This window comes from Sebastes umbrosus, chromosome 13 (assembly GCF_015220745.1).
Source record: "Sebastes umbrosus isolate fSebUmb1 chromosome 13, fSebUmb1.pri, whole genome shotgun sequence".
Lineage (NCBI taxonomy): Eukaryota > Metazoa > Chordata > Actinopteri > Perciformes > Sebastidae > Sebastes > Sebastes umbrosus.
In genome coordinates, this window is record NC_051281.1 from 17,686,044 (window position 1) to 17,708,226 (window position 22,183).

General features: G+C 41.3%; 2 protein-coding genes across 2 annotated transcripts; both read left to right on the forward strand.

Moving 5' to 3' along the window:
- The first annotated feature begins 3,000 nt into the window (after positions 1–3,000).
- si:ch211-199f5.1 (protocadherin-8) lies at positions 3,001–6,996 on the forward strand. Its single transcript, XM_037790512.1, has 3 exons — positions 3,001–5,794; positions 5,893–6,091; positions 6,315–6,996. The coding sequence occupies exons 1-3, from the start codon at positions 3,344–3,346 to the stop codon at positions 6,626–6,628; spliced, it is 2,964 nt and encodes a 987-aa protein (XP_037646440.1). The 5' UTR covers positions 3,001–3,343; the 3' UTR covers positions 6,629–6,996.
- A 2,685-nt stretch (positions 6,997–9,681) lies between these two features.
- LOC119500539 (leukocyte cell-derived chemotaxin 1-like) lies at positions 9,682–13,517 on the forward strand. The gene is made up of 7 exons (XM_037790312.1): positions 9,682–10,163; positions 10,317–10,445; positions 10,970–11,110; positions 11,231–11,344; positions 11,456–11,609; positions 12,045–12,244; positions 12,725–13,517. Exons 1-7 carry the CDS (start codon positions 10,008–10,010, stop codon positions 12,950–12,952), a joined length of 1,122 nt encoding a protein of 373 aa, XP_037646240.1. The 5' UTR covers positions 9,682–10,007; the 3' UTR covers positions 12,953–13,517.
- Positions 13,518–22,183: the final 8,666 nt, after the last annotated feature.

Sequence of the window (22,183 nt, forward strand, 5' to 3'; positions counted from 1 at the left end):
AGATTTCGAGAATGAAGTCACAATTTACGAGAAAAAAAGTCGTAGTATTATGAGAATAAAGTCATAATATAAAGTAGTAATTTTACGTGTTATTTTCTTTTTTTCTCGTAAAGTTATGACTTTATTCACGTAATATTACAACTTTTTTCTTGTAATATTACGATTTTTTTCTCATAAATTTACGACCTTTATTTTTGTAAACTTCTGACTTTTTTTCCGTAAAGTTATGACTTTATTCTCGTTATGTTACAACTTTTTTTGTAATATTACGACTTTATTCTCGAAATCTCAGATGTTTTTTCCCCTCAATGTGGTCCTAATACTCCGTAGTACATTTGCACTTGGCACCCACTGCATTAGATTTATTTACTATATACTTAGACTATAAACTGTGTTACCTTCATCACAATGATCAAATGTTTTGTGGCTCCAGACAGATTGTTTTTTATTATTTTTGCCTAAAATGGCTCTTTTAATAGTAAAGTTTGCTGACCCCTGATCCTAACAGAGGGGCAGTTCAGTTCAGTTTCTTTTCAATTTTGCGATTTAAATATAGCTTACACTTCCAGCTATCACGTTTCAACCAAGGGTTGCCATACACCTGCCAAATAGGCAGTGGCGGAAAGTAACTAAGTACTTTTACTCAAGTACTGTACTTAAGAGCATTAGTGAGGTCGACCATTCGTGTTGGGCGATAAGACCTGCAGACATGGTCCGAAGGCGTTGGATGGGGCTGAGGTCAGTGCTCTGCATATGCAGGCCAGTCAACTTCTTCCACACCAAATTCATTCCTGTATGGACTTTCCCTTTGTACACGGGGGCATTGTCATGTTGAAGTCCCTGTCGGAAAGTTGGAAGCACTCTATTATCTTAGATATCATTGTGTGCAGTAGAATTAAGATTTCCATCAACTGGAACTAAAGGGCTTAGCTCTAAACACTGCCAAGCCCAAAGTACACAATAGTATGAGGACAGGGCTGTTCACATTTGGCCATTTAGTGTAGTTCCTGTTAAATTGTTCATGTAAATCAGAATCAGAGTCAGAAATACTTTATTGATCCCTGGCAGGAATTGGGGCATTACAGTTGCTCTTACATAAACATAAGAAATGTAAGAGAATAGAAATAAAGGAGTATGTAACCTGTCAATTATGTACATAATGCTACAATATAAACACAATATATGTAAAGAAACATAAGTATTAGGACTATCAAAGTTAATGTGATTACGTGATAACGCAAAATCGTTTTAACGCCATTAATTTCTTTAACACATTAACGCAATTGATCTTTCAGAGGTTGTAGTGGGCTCAGCTGTAAAGCTAGAGTGAAGATACTGGCATCATGAAACTAGAAACCTAAGGAATCCATTGATACCAACCATGTCATACTAGCTTGTCACGAAGGAGGTTAAGTAACGCTCCAAACTTGCGGCAAATTTTGGCGAGGAAAAGCTGGCATGGCCATTTTCAAAGGGGTCCCTTGACCTCTGACCTCAAGATATGTGAATGAAAATGGGTTCTATGGGTACCCACGAGTCTCCCCTTTACAGATGTGCCAACTTTATGATAATCACATGCAGTTTGGTGCAAGTCAAAGTCAAGTCAGCACACTGACACACTGACAGCTGTTGTTGCGACTAATCATGGACAATCATACGATTCATCGCGATTAAATATTTTAATCGATTGACAGCCCTAATAAGTACTACAATGAAAAATAAGAAAATAAGAATATAAAAAAATATGAAATATGTACAAATATTTGCATTATGACGTGCAATATATAGCATATACCACAGCAAAAAAAAAAAGTAAATACAAAATGCTGAGAAGTAAAGGTACAAAAGCAAATGTCTCATCCTTATCATAGCGTTCTGAATGTGAATCTAATGTGATTTGAAATTCATAACAGATCATGTTTTCAGAGTGGGAGTCAAAACCCAGGAGATAAGCATGCATTAGTAGCTTATATAAATATATATTTGTTTCCATAAACCAGGAGAGAGGCAGAATGTAAGGGTCTAATGTTGATGATTGGAAAAAGATGAACAACCTCTTGATCTCATATATATGAGAACATGTTCTCAGTCAGACTTTTGAAAGCATCCCTTTATTCATTTACATTTATTTTATAAACATCTTAAGTGAGATGGTATAATACTGATCATCTTTTTTTTAGTAAAAAACAGCAGAAAAAATGCCATATCAAGCAGCAGCAAAAAAAAAGAAAAGTAAATACAAAATGCTGAGATGTAAAGATACAAAAGCAAATGTCTCATCCTTATCATAGTGTTTCTGAATGTGAATCTAATGTGATTTGAAATTCATAACAGATATGTTTTCGGAGTGGGAGGTTGTAGTCAAAACCCAGGAGATAAACATGCATTAGTAGCCTACAAATATATATTTGTTTCCATAAAACCAGGAGAGAGGCAGAATGTAAGGGTCTAATGTTGATGATTGGAACAAATGAACAACCTCTTGATCTCATATATGAGAACATTTTCTCAGTGAGACTCTTGAAAACATCCCTTTATTCATTTACAGTTATTTTATATACAGGTTAAGTGAGATGGTATAATACTGATCATCTTTTATTTAGTAAAAAACAGAAAAAAAAAATGCCATATCAAGTGATATGATGCTTTTAGTAAGCAAGCTTTTTTTTCTTCCAAATAAACTGCAACCTGAACAAAACCTTGCTCAGCTTACCAACAAAAAAATACAACTGAGCTGGCCTTGTGAGTGCACACACACACGAGCGCACACACACGCGCGCGCCCACTAGACAATAAACTAAACATCAAAAGAAGAAGAAGAAGAAAATAGGCTTTTTTTTCACTAAATAAAACCATCACTCTGTAATGGCTGTAAAAAGACGATAAACAGTGCAGGGACTAATATCTTCAAGCAAATGCCATATCTCCTCTCTGCCCTTTTTTCTTCTTCTATTTTGCAACTTCCTTCAGTGTACACACTCTCAAAAAAAAAACAGGCTTAGAGCTTTTTTTTTTTTTTTTTTTTTCATAAGGGGGTATTTTTAATTCTAAAGCGAGGGATTGGTCACACTTCGTCTCATTAGCATGAGGAGCCGTATAAACCCCGCCACTGCAGAATTTGGAGAGCTGTGTTGAAGAAGGCGAGGCAACAAGCGTGTCTGTCTGACTGGCTGGCTGGCTGGCTGCGCGCAAAAAAAAAAGGAGCGACTATAACTTTCACTTCCCAAGCATCAGTTCATAAAAGCTGTGGAGAGAGAGAGGAGAGGAGAGCTGCATGGAGAGCTCACTCCAGAGGTGAACTGGGTCTCACATCTGTTTCAGGCTGCTCACAGAAGAAGGGAAGATGATAATAAAGGGCAAAACTTATTGGCACCGGTGGATTTTTATATTCTCCATCCATCATTTTCTATTCACCTCACTGGCTCAGTCCGATGGAAATACTATCCGATACCACACCAACGAGGAGGACGCGCCAGGTACAGTCATCGGAAACCTCGCCAAGGACATGTCCTTGAGTCTGTCTCCTCACTCCTCCAGGACCAATTTCAGGATGATGAAACAATTCAACGACTCGTTCATTAGGGTGAGAGAAAGCGATGGAGAGCTGTCTGTGTTGGAGAGAATAGACAGAGAGAGGATCTGCAGACACACTACTCCTCCATCACAGTGTCTCATCACTTTCGACGTGGTCAATTTCTCCAAAGAGCGCTACAGATTGATCCACGCAGAGGTGGAAATAAAGGACATCAACGACAACTCTCCGGAGTTCCCACACAGGGAGTCTCTAGTGGAGATGTCTGAGAGCTCACCGGTGGGCACCCGCATCCCTCTGGATCCAGCTGTGGATGCAGATGTTGGGTCAAACTACATCCAAAGCTATCAAATCTCAGTGAACAGCCACTTCACTATTGATGTGCTCCTGAGAGCGGATGGGGTTAAATATGCGGAATTGGTGCTAATGAAGGATCTAGACAGGGAGATTGAGTCCTCATACACTGTGGATCTGGTCGCAACAGATGGAGGGAGTCCACGCAGATCGGGATCAACAAAAATCACAATAAAAGTGACTGACTTTAACGACAACAGTCCAGTTTTTGATCAGAATAGTTTCTCTGTGAGTCTCCCAGAGGACGCACCGGTTGGAGCTGTCATCCTGGACTTGAACGCGGTGGATGCTGATGAGGGTCTGAACGGAGAGGTGGTCTACGGGTTTGGAAAACAGGTCTCCCACGAGATCAGAGAACTTTTCCAAGTGGATCACAAATCCGGGCGCCTGACGCTCAGGAGCAGTGTGGATTTCGAGGAGAAAAGCACCTACGAGGTGGACGTGCAGGCGACAGATCTGGGACCCAATCCGACCCCCTCCGTGTGCAAAATCATCATCCACGTCACGGATGTTAATGACAATGCTCCAGAGATCAGCATCACACCGATGACCTCCTCCATCACCACGGGCGCAGCGCACATCAGCGAGGCTGCAGACAAGGACAGTCTGGTGGCTCTGATCAGCACCTTGGACAGAGACTCTGGTGTGAACAGCCAGGTGCATTGCACTCTGTATGGACACGACCACTTCAAACTGAGGCAGGCTTATGAGGACTCTTACATGATAGTCACAGCTGCTGTTCTAGACAGAGAAAGGATTAGTGAGTATAACCTGACAGTCATGGCTGAGGATTTTGGGTCACCTCCTCTGAGAAAGATCACCCAGTACACCATCAGGCTCAGCGATGAGAATGACAACGCCCCTCACTTCACCAAATCTGTCTATGAAGTTTCAGTGGCTGAAAACAACGCTCCTGGTGCTTATATCACCACAGTGGAGGCTAGTGATGCAGATCTGAGCAATAATGGCAAGATCACCTACAGGCTGGTGGACAGTGTCATCATGGGCTCCCCAGTGAACACCTTTGTGTCTCTGAACTCGGTGTCTGGCTCCATATACGCGCTGAGGAGTTTTAATTATGAGGTGATGAAACTGCTAGACATACACATCCAAGCAAGTGATGGGGGGTCACCACAGCTGCAGAGCACAGCTGTCATCAGGCTCAAAATAGTTGATCAGAATGACAACCAGCCTTCCATTGTAGAGCCGCCCCTTTACAAGGGATCTGCTGAGGTTTTCCTGCCCAAGGATGCACCTGCAGGTTATGTGGTAACCCAGATAAAGGCCACAGACGCTGATGAAGGCGTGAACGCACAGCTGTCCTATAAAATCACCGAGGGGGGACACCTGGGTTTCTCCATCAACAGAGATACAGGGAAGGTGCACGTGAGCCGGCAGCTGACGTATGATTTAGCAGACAATGTCAAAGTCACAGTGTCGGTCAGTGACAATGGGTCCCCGGCGCTCACCTCCACAGCCATTATACACTTCAGCTTCATAGAGGGAACTCTACCCAGCATGCCTTCCTTGGCTCAAAATGGCAGCGAGGAGCTCTTTGAATGGGACATGTCCATAGCCATAATCATTGTCCTGGCAGGGAGCTGCTCTCTCCTCCTGCTGGCTATCATTCTCATCACAACCATTTGTAGCCGCCGGAAAAAGGAGACAAGGGAGGCGGGGTACGACGATAAAGAAGACTTGCCAGATGTGGAGAAAGTGGAGAGCGGTCATGTCGACTCATTGATTGCCAACCACAAAGGCAAAGTGTTTGATGCCCATCCATTTCCAGAGAAGCCTCCGTTGGCGGCCAGCAGCAGCAACACAACAACAGAGACAGGCTGCGAGGATGGCAGGCAGACAGCAGGCATCTTTGAGTCGAACAGCAGGGTGATGGAGGGGAAATTAAAGGTATAAGTCATTACTTTTCCCAGAGATATTTTAAAAGTTTCCTTTGTCGTCTTTTTGAATCTCGATTCAAAGTCGAATGTGTTTGTGTCTCTCCGCAGGGTTACTCTACGCTACCGGGATATGGGAAAGAAACAGTGAGGCCGATAACGATATGGAAGGGCAATTCGTTCACGACAATCTCAGCGAGAGATCCCCACATCAGCGGCAAGGACAGTGGAAAAGGGGACAGCGACTTCAATGACAGTGACTCGGATATAAGTGGAGATGTGCACAAAAAAGAGTCGCCGCCAACAAACAGTGAGTGTCAAAAAAAACATTACAAGATAATAGCCTCATCAAACAGAAATGAGAGGATGTAAAGGTGAAATCCATGCTTATGTTTGAATCCAAGCCATGTAATGTACATATTGTACCCAGTTACAGTCATGGATTTTCTAACACACCAAAACAGCCTCAACCAGGTGAGCCAGCGAATGCATTCGTATTCCACCCTGACTGTACACACTGCTGTTTCCCACAGGTCTTTGGGCGTGCACGAGCGAGTGCAAAGTGCTGGGACACTCGGACCGCTGCTGGAGCCCCTCGGCGACGAGGCCCAACACGAGCATGGCCTGCGGACCGCACCTGTCCACGTTCAACAAGACGGCTTCGCTTCCCCGGAACACCGGAAGGGAAAACTACTATCCGGCTGTCTTACCAAAAACCAACGGTCTGCAAAGCGTGTACGAAAAAGTCCAACACCAGGAATTTGATTATATCCTCGTTGGCCCACAGACGCCGGCCAGAATACAGGAAACGGACGAGATGTCCATTCCAGAGTACACAAACTCTTAAAAGTCACCAAAAAGGGATCCTGTCTTTCTACTGTACAGTACTTTTAATTGACTATGTTGGATTGTTGCAGTGTTTTTGTAGTATGTCATGTGTCTTTTTTGGCTCATATAAGACTGTTCATTGTATCATGTGTAATATGCAAGATTTTGTACATTAATAATATATTTTTCATAATGATTCAATGTAAAGAAGACTTTTATTATGAATTTTCAAGAGCATGTGTTACTATTTAAGGGGCATGAATGACCTATGGACATTTAAGGCTGAAAGGGGCCTTTCTGCTGTGGAAAACAATCAATATGGAAGATTACCATGTTTGTGGTAGATTTTGTCACATTTGTTGCACAAATAAACAGTTAAAAGCGAAATTGTTTTGCTGTTCAACGACAGTTTAAAAGAGCGAGCTCGCTGGGACTCAAATGTAATCTCATAGGAAGAGTGCAACCTATTGTCCTGAGGAAATATTCAGAACAGCACACAGAATAACCTCAATTAGCCAACTGAATGCATTTCATTTGCCTTAAAGGCTTATAAGCTGCAATAAATAAAAATGTGGTCCTCCAACGATCACAGTTAAATTGATAGCAAGCATAAGCCAATGTCATATTCTTTTCATGGCACACAATGTAGTTACTGGGTAGCCTCGATTTGCATGCAAATACTGCTTTTTCTGATCAAATGCTCTCACAATTACATATTTTTCCGAAGGTCAAAGAATCCCCTCACCTTTTCTGATTGCCTCCCAGCTTACCAATTATCCAAATATGTGGTTCAATCTGTTTCCAAGCAACAGCAGCACTGCACATTTGAATCTCTTTTCTTGCCATGTTTCTTCTTGAAGTCATGATAAGGACCGAGTAACCTTGGCCACAAAACTACTTTTCTCACATTGTCAAATCAGAAAATTAATAATTAAGCAAAGGCTGTGTCTGTGTGTCTCTCTGATTGTGTATGCTATTGCAAGTCAATACTGTGTTGTGGGACTATAAAGACCCAAGGCAGCTTTATTTACAGAGCACTTTCATCACAAAGAAACTCAATGTGCTTTATATTTAAAATAAAATTAAAAGCATAAAAAGTAAAATAAGCATCAGGCATATGCAACACAGTGGTATAACAATAAAGAAAAACCTATTTATACTTACACCCAATACCTACACACACACACTTAGACCGCAGCTCATCAGGCACAACAGGATTCACTTCTGCATACAAGTTTGACTGCAGGCAGTGCAATCTGTTCACTCTACACCTGTAACCACAGAAAAACTCCAGAAAATCTGCAGTACTCAAATAAATTGATATCCAACAATTAGAGGTGGGTGATTAAATGAAAGGCATAAAGCATAACTGACTAATATGCAAGTACAGATGTTTTTCTGTGCTATTAGTTCACTTCTTTTGAACTTAAATTAAGAGTATACTTTCAGTTCACTGTTTATGCACTTATCAGAGGTATACTTGACAAAAGTATACTTGACTCATACTGACAAGTATACTTAAAAGTCCAAGTAAACTTGGCTTATACTGACAACTATACAGAAAAGTCTAAGTATATTTGGCTCATAGGCCTACTTGCTTAATCTTTTGATCAAGATATACTTAAGAAAGTGTAATTCAGTATTGTTGCCTTATAGGCCTACAGAAAAGAATACGTGGCTTGTAGTTGTGCTTACTTTTGATAGAGTAGCCTATCAAAGTGTGTGAGAGTCTGTAAAAGGAGGTTTTGATATGAATTTACATCAATTCATTAAGTTTTTGGACTATCTGTTCACCGTAGAGGCATGCGAAGACAAATTTTTTTAAAATCTCATCACTAATCAAGTCATATAGCAAAAGGAGCAATTGTCTTTATGAAATTGCTAAATCATTGGCTTTACTATGAGTTACAGTATGTGGCAAAGGGTGGTGGGGACAGTAAGTTGGAAGTAGACTAGCCAACAACACCACATGGGGACTTGCACCCCAGGACATACTAAAAAAACCTTGAATACATTTCTGGTAAATGGATAAAGCACACAGATTTTTTTATTGATGAGGCAGAGACACATTTGAAAATGTCAAATATTTTATTAGAATTAATAAAAGAAAAAGCACTTAATAAGATGGGACTGAAGCTGTAGGGAAATAAATGATTAAACAGATTAAAAATTACACAAACTAATATGAGAAGCGTCTCGAGAACTTCCGTTATGATTTGATGCTATATGAAAATGAATTGAATGGGGTGATTAAAAAAAATCTAATGTGACCGTAAAATATTACAGCTGCCAGTCCAAAGTTAAAATAAACAAAACTAAGTTGAGGCCACTGTTGGAGAGGCAGACTACACTGAGGAGACTGCTACCACTTACTCACCTTGGGTGCAACACAGCAAAACTATGGTGCGGTCTATTTGTGTCCCAGCGCTCTTAACTCACATACAATAGGTGGAGGTACCTCACCATGGGTGCCTAGCTTCCAAACAAAGTGACTTTCAGCTTCTAAAAGAAAAAAACTTAATACACAAAGAATTAAAATCTAAACTAAGGAGAATTAACACAAATAACCCAGTTAGTTAAAAGGCAAAATAACTCAAACAAATCAAAAGTATTTTAAAAAAAAGGGACAAAAATGTAAATGAGGCAAAAACAATGAGTCTAAAAAAGGGGCAAAAACAATAAGTATAGTTAAGGGGGCAAAAACAGCAGCAGTGTTACTTTAGGTGAGCCTAAAATGAAACACATATTAACAGCACTAATAATGCTGCAACTCAACATTACTCAATACTGAGCCACCCTACTCACCACCATGGGGCAGCACAAAGAACTGTAGAGCAGAAGCAGTGCAACCATGGGCCAAGGTAAGGTCAGTGTCACACAGTAAAAGCTAAAAACCAAAATAAGCAAAGATCTCACTAGACACATGCTTTAAAAGACAAACTACAGTTTAAACCAGTGGTTCCACAGCATGCCAAGCAGAAGCAAGAGGACTTGACAGGCCCCAGGTGCTTTATATAGCCTGGCCTGATTAGCTGGTTGGTGGAGGAGGAGTCAGGAGTAAGGGGCTGCGTTCAAGAACTGCAGACACTATTCAGGGAACCAAAAAAATGCCCCTTACCACATATACAAAGTATACTTTCATGACCTTGAAAGCGGAGATGCTCTCAAGTCATTTTCGGAAGTCCAAGTCAAGTTTCAAGTCTTTGATGCTGAAGGATGAGTTCATCTTTCTACCAACCATTACATCACTGTCTGTAACACCAGCCAATCTGAGTTCAGAACTGCTTCGAAAGTTTTAGTTTGGTAGCACAGGATAGGCCAACTGGACCTACAGGTAACATTCAGACGAAGAATTTAGCTCAGAGAATTTATATCGACTGTGCGTCATTCACACCCAAATGTCAAAAAACCTCCTGCCGGATAACCTGATTCTCCAAAGTGAAGCAGCAGTATTAGTTGGAGGAATTATAGAGGACATCATGAGAGAGACTAATATGGAAAAAATCCAAAACACCACTCATGGATCTGGCTGTTTTGAACACTGCACGCCTCCGGTAAGACAGGCTTAATGAAGTTTTTGATTAGAAATCTAATTGACATCCATGACATGTGAATAAAACTTTGCAAAACTCTTGAGGTTTTCCAGGAATGTTATCAGTTGTTATTGTTGTCATTTCTTACTTTTGCATCTGTTGGACTTTGTGAAGGAACAGCCGACCTCTGCTGTGCTCAGTCGCCTCCTGAGATTTGGAGCTGTGGCTCTTATTGTCGGCGCTGTGTTGATGTTGTGTGCATCCATGGCTGCTCTCTACCTGTGGAAAGTCAGCGATAAAAATGTAAGTCGACTGAGGATTACGCTGCAGTTATTACAGTGCCCCTTCAATAACAGATAGGATGCTTTCAGTGAGGAATGGATCCAAAGTACATCCTTATTATAGGCATTATTGTACAAGAGGTATTTATGTGAAAGGCAGAGATACTGTTTTCATAATCATATTCATCACTGTGAAATTGCATCTTTAATTCTGTTAGAGTACATACAAACTACATAAATTGTTCCTGTTACTCTGCTCCATAAATAGTGTAATGTTTATGTGTCCTATTGAGCTCACCAGTAGGGCAAACATTCCCATCAAGGTCTGCAACAGCATCTCCTGTGGTGCTTTGCTCAATTCTCAGTGTGCTTTAAAAATACACAGGATTTCTGTACGAGGAGCAACACTGTAACTCTAATTACTGTGCAGGGGGATTGCATGAAGCTTGTTTTCCCTGTATATCATTTCTATTGTGTTTTGCTGCAGTGTGATTTACATAACTTGACTAATCAGCCGTTTTAACGTGCCACCTTGAATGCTGCCAGGTTTACAATGTTCGCTACAGCATGAACATCAATGGGGAGGTGAGGCCGGGCGCCGTGGAAATCGATTCAGACAACAACCTAGAGAGATTTAAAACTGGGAGTGGAGCTGAGGAAGCTGTGGAGATTCATGACTTTCAAATAGTGAGTGAGTTTGTCCTTGTTCTCTCTCTTCCTGAGGTGGTTCAGCAGGGACTTTTCTGTGTGCTTAGCAAAGTAGCAAAGCTGTGAGTGTAAACATGGCATCTCTGTGATTCGGCGCAGGGAATAACCGGAATCCGCTTCTTCGGAGGAGGAAAGTGCTACATAAAATCCCAAATCAAAGCCAGCCTTCCACACATGGGAGTTCACAAGAAAGAGTCGCTGATGTTTGACCTGGTATATGCACACTACTTGATACAGAATGTTGGGGGAAATGAAATGGCAGGGTTAAAAGCATCCTCATTTCTTTTTTCTAAGTCAAGGACATTGTCTTTTTTCTTCTTGCAGACAGATGAAGTCATTCCAGTGAGGTTTGACGAGGAGTTCCTCGTATGGGTTGCTGCGGAGCAGCCGCTGAAGGACACCAGCTTTCTGAGCAACAAGATCCTGGATCTTTGTGGGGAACTTCCCATTTACTGGCTCCAACCTATCTATCCTAAAGGTTCTTCTCTTCTTTCTAGATAATATGTATTATTTCCACCCCATTATAGTCTATAAAACAGGGCCTGCCATCACAGAGCACGGCCCAATCCTTTTCCATTCTTTCATAGTTTATTCAAAGCTCAGTTGTGATTGCCCTGCTTATCTGCTGACACACTTTGTAAAAATGTACAGACTTGTCAGAGAAGTTGGTGAAACACTTGAACATCTTGAACACACTCCACATTTAGAGTACACCAAAAAAGGCTCCGGTCTTGTATTAAAAAAAGAATGATGTTGAAATATGCAAGACTGCTTGAAATCACTGCTGCTTAATTGAATTATTCAGGACATCTGAGAGAGCCCCAGCTATGTAGGATTGAGCTCCGAGGACATGTATACGGCGTCTTGTGGATGTTGACCCAATACTCTTGCCTCTCGTGGCCTGCCGTAACAGATGGGGAGAGGAGAAAGAGAGACGCACGGCGAGCCAAGCGGCAGTTTAACATGGAGGAGTTGGAGGCAGCTGCTGGGGAGAGGAACCCGGTGAGTCACGAAGAAGATGACACCTCCAGAGTTGCGGTGGAAGAGGAGGAGGAGGAGGAGGGGGCGCAGTCTGCTGCGGGGTCAGCATACAATCCCGAAAACCCCTATCATGTGAGTGCCAACTTCGTCAACAACACTGTTTATGATAAACAAGTCTCCAGAGCTGGTGCATTTTTGATTAAGATGCATATACTGAGCCCCGGAGCAACCCTTAAAGCAGCATTAGGAATTGAAGTTTCTCTGTTTTGTCAACACTTTCAGATGACTTCATAAAAATGCCAGCCTTGTTAGAAAATGTATTTTCACAGAAATAGAAACGAGAATAGGAGCCAGCTGATAAGCAGCTGCTGCTGCTGCTGTTGAGCAGGTGACATATTAGTGGCTATGATTGCAGGTCGCTGGCTGCCAATCTAACGGTGATGAACTTCTGAACTGAAGTGAACTCCCATTGGTTATAAAAATTCATGTTGCTTAAAGAGAACTCTAGTCACGTGTTTGGGAGCATGAGAAGTTTTTTTTTTTTAAAAAAGATTTGAATTGCAAATGAGTATAGATTTGCTCTTCAAAATTAACACTGCTTCAAAACTGCAGCGCAGCGGAGGGGCCGGAGAGGAAGGCGCCATGACCTTTGACACCATGTTAGACCACCAGGGGATCTGCTGCTCCGAGTGCCGACGTGGCTACACTCACTGTCAGAGAATATGCGAGCCTCTGCGTGGATACTGGCCCTGGCCTTACAACCACAGAGGGTGCCAGGTGGCTTGCCGAGTCATTATGCCCTGTCGCTGGTGGGTGGCACGCATTTTAGGTATTGTGTAAGAAAACACGCTAGTGAGAGAACATCTCCTGTTTTTTTTTTGTTTTTTACAAAGACCCCCAGGTCTCTAAACTTTAAGCTTATACAGATATGCATGAAGATATTTATTTTCTGAATTTGACTGTAAATACTGCCAGAAAGCTATATGCCTGTTAGCATGAAATGCAGATCATGATGTATGATTATCTATACTGAAATACCTACACATTTGTATCCAGACCAGGGGCCTAGGGGTCCCCTAATGAGAATGTAATATAGAGTCAAGGGCTTAGGTTTCTTTTCAACAAATTAAGCGGGGATCTGGGGGAAAATTTGGGCGTCAACTGTTCATTTCCTGCATTCTGGTGAATTTATATGTACCAATTTCTGCCTTTTCTGCATTGAGTTATGGTGGAAATTACTTTATTTATGTAAAGGAAAATACAAAATTCAGGTGACAATTTAATTCATTGGATCCACAAGAGTCTCGGCTTTCCAGTCATACCCAATTTATGCAATTCCAAGACTGTTTAGGGACCCCAGTATGCAGAATTGTTAGAATAGGTGAAAATAACACATTTATACAAAAAAAAAAACTGCATGGTTTTTGCCCAAAACTGCATGTGATTATCATAAAGTGGGCATGTCTGTAAAGGGGGGACTCATGGGTATCTATAGAACTAATTTTCATTCACATAGCTTGAGGTCAGAGGTCAAGAGACCCCTTTGAAAATCGCCATGCTAGTTTTCCCTCGCCAAAATTTGCGTAAATTTGGAGCTAACATGACACGGTTGATACCAATGGATTCCTTATGTTTTCTAGTTTTATAAGATAGCTAATAACTTCACTCTAGCTTTAAGACTAAGTCCGCTACAGCCTTTTAAGGACAGTAATGTCGGCCGGGGTCGAAGGCAATCCTGTTGGTCTCACAGGGTTGGATAATTATTTAATAGGGGTGCTGAGGATGTATTTAGGTGTGATTGAGCATCCCTAAAAATAGTCTAAAATCGTCACTGATCCAGACAAAATATTTTACATATAAACAGGTGCTTTCTTTTTGTATGCTGCTTCTTTCTATACAGTAACACTGGAATACATAAATGCCATTTTCCTATTTGCAGCAACAAACTCACAAATGAGCACATCCATTTTTGCATCATGTAACATCAAGGCTTAATGCGCTGTACTATGTTTAATGGAAGGCATGGGACTGGATCCAAAGGCTCAGCAGATCATGTACCTTTTCTGACTGAGTAGGCTTCAATAAATTCTAATTACAGTATATGCCGGCTTTGATGTCGATGTTTTTTTGTGTCACATCTTGTTTCCATGGTTCCACTGGGCGCTTTTCTGATAAAACTGAAGTGACAGCAATGGTTGCCTTAACTTCCATTCACAGCTCAGAATCAGTCTGAGGGCAATGCAATTTGTGCACACTGACATCTGCATTGATGTGAACTAATGTGAGATGAGTGTCATGGCAATGATGGAAAATATTTTCATAAAAGTGACATTTTTATTAAATAAATAAATATATATTTTTTTCTCTATGAAAAGAGAAGATGCTAAGCTACAACATGACATGATCACAGAGACGGAGCCTTTTTTTTACACAGCTGTTATTGGGGTGTTGAGGCTACTCTGAATACCTCAAAATCAAAAGAAATCAGATTACGATCTCTAAAGCCATATGCCAACTTTCTAAATAATTGAAAGGAGCCATGTTGCGATCAAGACGATTTCACAGAGGGTGATCCAGGCACATCAAATTACAACAGATGTGAAATTGCACCATATCTGCCACTAAAGCCGCATTGAATCTCTGGAAGCAGTGTGAGGAAACAACACAAAGAGATGCTTGTCTCTTTGCTTGGAGATCTTTCCTGGTTTTCACGGGGGGTAGAGGTGCTTATCACATCTGCGGCGCTGATAAGACGGCCTCTGTGCCACCGTAGGCTATATAATATTAATCCCTCTCCCACGTCTGCAGATGCACTTAAAGGAAGGTGACAAGCATGACATATCCAGGACCTCCTGATGGCTCGTGCTCTGGAGTGCAGCCGCTAAAAGAGCCCCAAGTACCCTCAAGTGATGTAAATTTGCAGGGGGAGTCCAATTTCCATCACAGCACTGTCACTGCCATGGTCATTAAACTAAATCATCCCACTGTGTGTCACACAGCTCCCATTTTAAAGTCCCCTCAATAATGGAGTTATACTTGGACCGCAGATTGCAGCACAACAGTGGATGTCTGACCTGACAGCAGCTGAGAGGACCATGCACATTATTTCATCTTTAGAAATCACAGGCAGACAGTGTGTATGGACATAAGAGATACCTTGAAATTATTGATTAATTGAGAGACCTTTTTATATCTTAGCTGCACCAGCTGTGGTTCAACAGGACTATATATATAATCTCTAAAGTTAGCAGCTGAAATTTAAATATGATGTGTCAGCCGATGAGACTGTTGTCAGGCTATTAAATAGTCGTTATCTGTCACTATAAGCACCATAGATGTGGGGCAATAGGGGCCTACTACACCCAATAGGAGGTTCTATCAACAACGTGCATTTGTGTTGGTAGTTATTTTAAGCTAAAACACAATGTTTTTCCCTAAACTTAACAAAGCGTTTTATTTTGCCTAAACCTAAAGAAGTTGTAGTTTTGTTGCCTAAACTTAAATAACTTGTAGTTTTATTGCCTAAACTTAGAGAGGTTGTAGTTTTATTACCTAAACCTAAAGAACTTGTAGTTGTGTTACCTAAACATAAATAAATTGTGGTTTTAATGCCTAAACGTAACAGTTTTTTTGCCTAAACCTAAAGAAGTTGTAGTTTTGTTTCCTAAACCTGAAGAAGTTGTATTTTGTTGCCTAAACGTAACAGTTTTTTTGCCTAAACCTAGAGAAGTTGTAGTTGTGTTGCCTAAACCTAAATTAGTTGTAGTTTTGTTGCCTAAACCTAAAGAACTTGTAGTTGTGTTACCTAAACATAAATAAGTTGTGGTTTTAATGCCTAAACGTAACAGTTTTTTTGCCTAAACCTAAAGAAGTTGTAGTTCTTTTGCCTAAATGTAACAGTTTTTTTTTGCTTAAACCTGAAGAAGTCATAGTTTTGTTGCCTAAACCTAAAGAAGCCTTTTTGTTTGTGTTCAAAACATAACGTTTTATTCAGTTTTACAACATGTTAGAACGTGTTGCTTTTAAGTTTCGCGTTCACGTTTACAACGTAGTACGCATTTTAGGCCCCTACTGACCCACATCTATGGGGCTTATAGTGACCGATAACGCCCATTTAATGGCCTGATAACAGTTGTATCGAGTGCAGCGATGTGTTATGTGCCTGTTGCTGTCGGCACTTTCCTTGGGTTTCACTCAGAATATGTTGATACAGCAGCACAAGACAAAGAGCTCTGAGTCTGAGCTAGACAAAAGGAGATGAAAACACAAAGCAAAAAGAGGAAAAAAAAAACATATCACCACAAGCAACAACTCAAAATGGCATTTAAACTGAGAAAAAAACACATAGCTCAGAACAACAGCAGTTTTGTTATCCTGAGGCCCTGTGTTTCTAAAAAAAAACGTGTTTCCTTTTGCCATTCCTCTCTCCTAAAAAGAGAAATGTACCCCCATCGAGTGGAAAAGACGAATGTGTTGGAGAGCAGCTTCGGTGTGTGAGACAGTGGTGCCTTTTTGTTTGTCTCCCCTCTGGAGCCAAGCTTACCCTGGGAGCCCTGCAGGCCAGGGAACAAACAGAGCTTTGTGAGCACTGACCCACTGTGCCCAGCAGCCAGACTGCAAGCCTCCACTCCTGTGCTAATAGGAAACCACAGAAAAGGAGTCCGCAGCATCAGCCGAGGGAAGGGGAGCTTTCTCGCATCCACCTGTGCTTTCATCATTGCCCATCAAAACAAGTCCAGTCAGGCAGGGGGTCTGTGGTACTCTGGTGACCACTGAATCAAAAAGCATTTTTCACCAACATCCTCCTGGCACCAACACTCAAGCACAATACATTTGGGATGCCTTAGCCGGTGATTTATTTCGTGGCATGGATTTGTGCTAATCAAGCCTCACTAGAGCTGCCTATAAATACGTCAATAGCCTGTCATAAATTCGTTGCCCAAGAGGCATTAGAAGTGTGAATAGAAGTGTGAAGTGAATCACTCTAGTGTAAGCCTGTCCTACATTTGATTGCATGTTTTCCATTACATCCAGACATGAATGAAATAAACAGTAGTGACAGTCCATTTTGCACCTTAACCAGAACACAGAAACCCTTTTAGGGGCTAGCTCATTATGTTTTTTTCTGCAAGAAAGCACTGCAATATGTTTATAGATGCTGGCATTGTGAAGAACCTGTAACCCCGCAGCTTTGCACCGGCAATAACAACCCAGGCACCCAACATTTGTCTTTTTCTTTTCTCCTGAATGGCCCGAAATAACATGGCTGGACGAAAGGAGGGGGTGGTGATGGTGGTGATGGTGGTGGTGAGAGGGGGGCTGGTACAAGGCTTAAATGCTTTTTAATCCCATGGTTGAGTGACCACTTGCAGCTCTGCCCAGCAGTCTGACTCTGCCTGCCATTTGCAGGTTTCTCTGAAGTTTCCCTGCCATTGGCTGGAGTGTCCGCTCGACTCTCTCTCTCTCTCCTATTTAGTATGCAAGCCCCTAATGGCCATTAATTAAATGCCTGCTGGTAAGGAAGTCTGTCTTATTTATTTCACGGAGCTAAAACTGTAAATATTGTCTACCTGCATTGAGTGAATAACACTTTCTATGTCATGAAACATTATAGCTATTCTCCCCGGGTGACTCAATTACTCTGCACACACTGCGGGGATTTTTTTTTTTTTTCTGTATTGCACTTGGTTGCATGGTGTCCTTGTTACACTCAATAAGAAAACCTGTAGTGTGGTGTAGGTCTAAATTGGACACAGTGCTGAAATTTGCACCATTGTTTTTCTCGGGCACACTCTGTATATGTGACAGTTAGTGCGGCGGAGGCATCCAACCTGCAGTGGATGTCAAGAGTTCCTCGCAAGAAGTGGACAGTTATCTTTACAGCACAGCAGGCACAGGCTCTCTCGGAGGACGCTGTATAACCAACAATGTAAATTAGACTTCCTCACCCGTGTCATCTTTTTTTTTTCTTTACACAGTAATTTGAAAAGCCATGCCATGCCTGATGGGATCAATATTAAAAAGATCCTCTATCAAAATATGGCATTTGACAAAACTTCAGTCACCGTAGGATGTACCCCAGAACGTACACGTCCTCTGGTGGGGTGCTTAAAAAGAGCTATAGATAGCTCAAAGCAGAATCAAATCAAGGCTTCACATCTACAAACTGCGAAGAAGAAAAAAACAGCAGCTCCTCCACAAAGCAATGTCAAGAGGCTTGCCACATGAAAGCAGAAGTTGTCCAAAGAGTTGCGGGAAGTACTGACAAAGTTTATGAGAATAAAAGCAAATGTGTTTTTAATCCTCCGCAGCAGCACGTGCAACAATGAGGGAGCCTGAGCCCCGATATGCCACCCCGGGGGCAGGGCTCTATACTTAAGGCTTACAACAGCCTCATTATCTCCCTCAACTCACATCAGATCCGAGCAGCAGTTTGTCACAGGCAGGCTCCTCTCTGCCAGTAGGCATCAGACCAATCCTCCTGCAACACTACTGTACATAATTGCCATATGGACAGCATTTTGAGCCAGACTGAAGACTAAAAAGCCCTCCAGGCAGATTCCCCAGATAACTAAATGAATATTTTATCTCATTTCCATCTAATTTGCACCACATTATTATACAGAAGTGAAATTTTTAATTAATTGATAGAACAGATCAAACACAGGTTTACACTTTGATTTTTTGGGAGCTGTTATTTTGATAATTTGCATGGCTTTTTTCCCATGCCAAGCCTTTTTAATCTCCCAGAATTCCTGCATCTCCGTGTAGGAACACTATAATAAAAACATACAGCAAATTAATAACTGTCAGCGCACATGAAATGCTTGTCTTGGTTGTGTGAGCAGTTCCAGTGAGAAGTCCTTTTTACCTGCCACCCCACTGATTAATTAATTTCACACTGTTTAATTAAATCCACAGTCTGGGGAGTCTGGGCAGCACCGTGGGGAGCCCTATCTGAGCCGTGTGTGTACAGAGATTACTAAAGAAGGTCTCAGACACCCTTCTCCCTCGCTGATGTTGACGCTGACGTCACCTTACTCTGGATACCGGAGCATGATTGTGTCAGTGTCATCTGGCAGTTGTGAGCTTTTACTGCTGGGGACATGATAACACCGCACCATTTGTTGATTATCTGCTGGCATTTACATTAACCGAGGAGACTGGAGCGTTTGACAGCAGTTGACACAAATTAGTATCTGACAGAAGCGTCTGATGAAGTGTGCTGCTGCAGTATATAAACCGTGGATTTCCATTAAGTCAGTTGGTTAACTGTACAAATAAAAAAATGAAAACCATCTGAAGTGTCATGAAAATTTAATATGAAATAAAAATGAGTCTAAAAAAACACAAAAAATAAGAAGAAAGAGGGAAAGCAAATTGGACATATTCCAAAGTGCACGTACATATACACACATAAACATAAAATACATGGACCATGTTGTGCTAGATCAAAAACAGTGCAAACTGGCTTCACTGCAAATGAGCATATTGAACTCCCGCATCCTGTCCAACACTGTTGCATCCAACAGTCAAAGCCTTAAGAGACACAGACGCCATCTCTCTTATGTCAGAACAGAGAGAGGTGCACGAGTGTATAGCGCAGCAGGCAATATGACTGTGTGGGCTGAAAAGCACGCATGTTACTCTCTCTGTTCTCTTGAAACATATTTTTGGCATCTCTAATCACAAACACATTTCGAGTCAGATGGCTCAAATTTGCCTTTACAGTGCAACTTTAAAAAAAATAATTTGATTTATGGCTAAATATACAATTTTGAGCTACGATATGTAAATTTGAAAGGATTACATTGATTCTTGCTAATCTGTCATAATAACAAACATAAACCTGATTCTCACTGTCTCAATCTCGTGTTTGTATGTGGAGGAAAGCGAGGATAATCGATTAGGTACATAAAGATGGCTGTCTGCTGGTTTGATGTGATGTGATGTGGAACCAGCGTTTCTCTGTGCTCTCTATTTGATGTGCCGAGAGCTATTAGAGCAACAAATACTTTGTACAAAGTCACGATATAAAACAAATTGTAAAGTTTATGTAGGAGCTTTATTCAATATCCAGAGCATCAATATAGCATCAAACTACTATTGTCTATGTAAAGATATAGAGTAGTAATGTCAACCATTCAAAGTCAATGCCTAACCTTAAAGCTGCAGTAGGCAGAATGCTTTTGGCATCATTGGGCAAAAATTCCATAATACGATACGATACGATACAACTTTATTGTCAGTTTGCACTGAAATTCAATTTAAATCCATAGGCAGCTCAGTTTGAGAAAAAGTGCACATACAATAGACATACTGTTACCATAAACAGACAGACAAGTAAGACCCATCAGACAAAAAAAAACAAACACATCACCATTATTCATACATAACCCATTACTGTCCTCTGGATTTACATGTCTTTAGCAGCACATTAATTATTATTTAGCAACAAAGATGGACTGATGGACAAAAGCGTTCTTTAGCCAGATGCGGTTAAATGTAGGGACTCTGAATCGCCTCTTGGAGTTGCAGAAGTTGATATTACCCATAGCCTTTCAGCATATTGTAATCCAAGTGTTCTGAGAGAAAACTAGACCTCTGCACCTCCTCATGGCTCTGTTTTCAGGCTTTAAAAAATCTAGCCCGTGACGGAAGACTTTGGCCAATCACAGGTCATTTCAGAGAGAGAGAGTGTTCCTATTGGCTGTGCGCTGGTGGGTGGTGCTTGGTATTTCCTCAATTTGATCTCAACATGGCTGCCGGGTCACAAACTTTCTCATTTTACAGCTAAACAGTCCACAACAAGATGTTTCTGAAAACATTTGAGAAGAGAAATAGGCATTACAGTAACAGAATATTGATTCATATTTGATCAGCGCTGCCTAGTTTGACCGTTTGGTCGGAGTTTGCGAGTGATTGACAGCTGCTCAGAGATGGCAGACTCCAGATCAGCTCTGATTGGTTGTTTTCCTCCGGTCTGTGAAATGTTGCAGATGCCATTAGGAGCACCGGAGGACACAGAGGAACATGTTTTTTTCAGATTACCCGTCTCATGCACCACTGTCAGGATATAGTGACCGTGATTTGCTCCATTTCTACCCACTGCAGTTTTAACCATTCGAGGTCAATGCCTAACCTTAAATATTCGAGGTCAATGCCTAACCTTAACCATCTCACAATGGTTTCGCAATTTGCGTGTTACCTTCTAGACCCGACCAGCCATGTCGAGAGCCGTTGAGAGGCAATAGAAATGCTCCCAATCCTGTATTTAGCACCTTTAATTGAAAAATAAAGAAAGGAATGTAGGGCTTTGATTATCTAATGTTTAAATAAGGTATTTTTTCATGCACACGTGTTTTTGCCATATGTGCTTGAAAATAATGGAAAGTACTATGGGATGCAGGTTTAAATTTGAGGTATACACAGTACTTTACTGGAAAATATCACAAGGTCATGTCCTTATTACGCGTCTCTTCCATATAAGCATTGCAAACATCACAAGTCTTCACACGCCTTTTATTCAAACAAACAACTGAGTCTTTCCAAACAGTCGAGGGCTGTGCTCTTTGCTTAGACAAGATAAACTTTTAATAGGCATTCCAGCGCACAGCATCAAGACAGTTTTGCAGACTGATACAGCATTAGCTGGGAGAACAGCGCTCTATTTGTGCTTGCCTTGTCCTGTGACAGGAAGACCTATCAGGTGCTCATCTCTACCAACCCCCCCCCCTCCCATCCCTCTCTCCTCCTGACCTCATTCTGTCATCTTCGTTTTCCTTCTTCCCCACTCTCAGGTCTTTTATAAAGTGTCTCCATGCATTACACATTTAACAATGCATTAAAAATAGGCCACCATCAATCAGTCATTCGGTGGCGGAGACGGAATCTACTTGTGGCACCAATTTGATATGTTTCTCAAGGTTCAAGAAAAGCGAAAGGAACGCTATAAACTCTTTGTGTGCACGGGTAACAGAGATCAAAACACACATTTATGTACTAATAATACACCGTACCCCATAAAAACCCATCGTAATCATTTTTGAATTTCCATTTGCTTGAATTCAT

Bases quoted from the DNA above. Each gene is read 5' to 3' on its own strand.
- si:ch211-199f5.1 (XM_037790512.1), top strand. From the start codon at position 3,344: ATGATAATAAAGGGCAAAACTTATTGGCACCGGTGGATTTTTATATTC. The intron at 5,795-5,892 runs GTATAAGTCATT...GTCTCTCCGCAG, and splicing joins TGATGGAGGGGAAATTAAAG to GGTTACTCTACGCTACCGGG. The intron at 6,092-6,314 runs GTGAGTGTCAAA...TGTTTCCCACAG, and splicing joins AGAGTCGCCGCCAACAAACA to GTCTTTGGGCGTGCACGAGC.
- LOC119500539 (XM_037790312.1), top strand. From the start codon at position 10,008: ATGTCAAAAAACCTCCTGCCGGATAACCTGATTCTCCAAAGTGAAGCA. The intron at 10,164-10,316 runs GTAAGACAGGCT...GACTTTGTGAAG, and splicing joins TTGAACACTGCACGCCTCCG to GAACAGCCGACCTCTGCTGT. The intron at 11,111-11,230 runs GTGAGTGAGTTT...GATTCGGCGCAG, and splicing joins AGATTCATGACTTTCAAATA to GGAATAACCGGAATCCGCTT.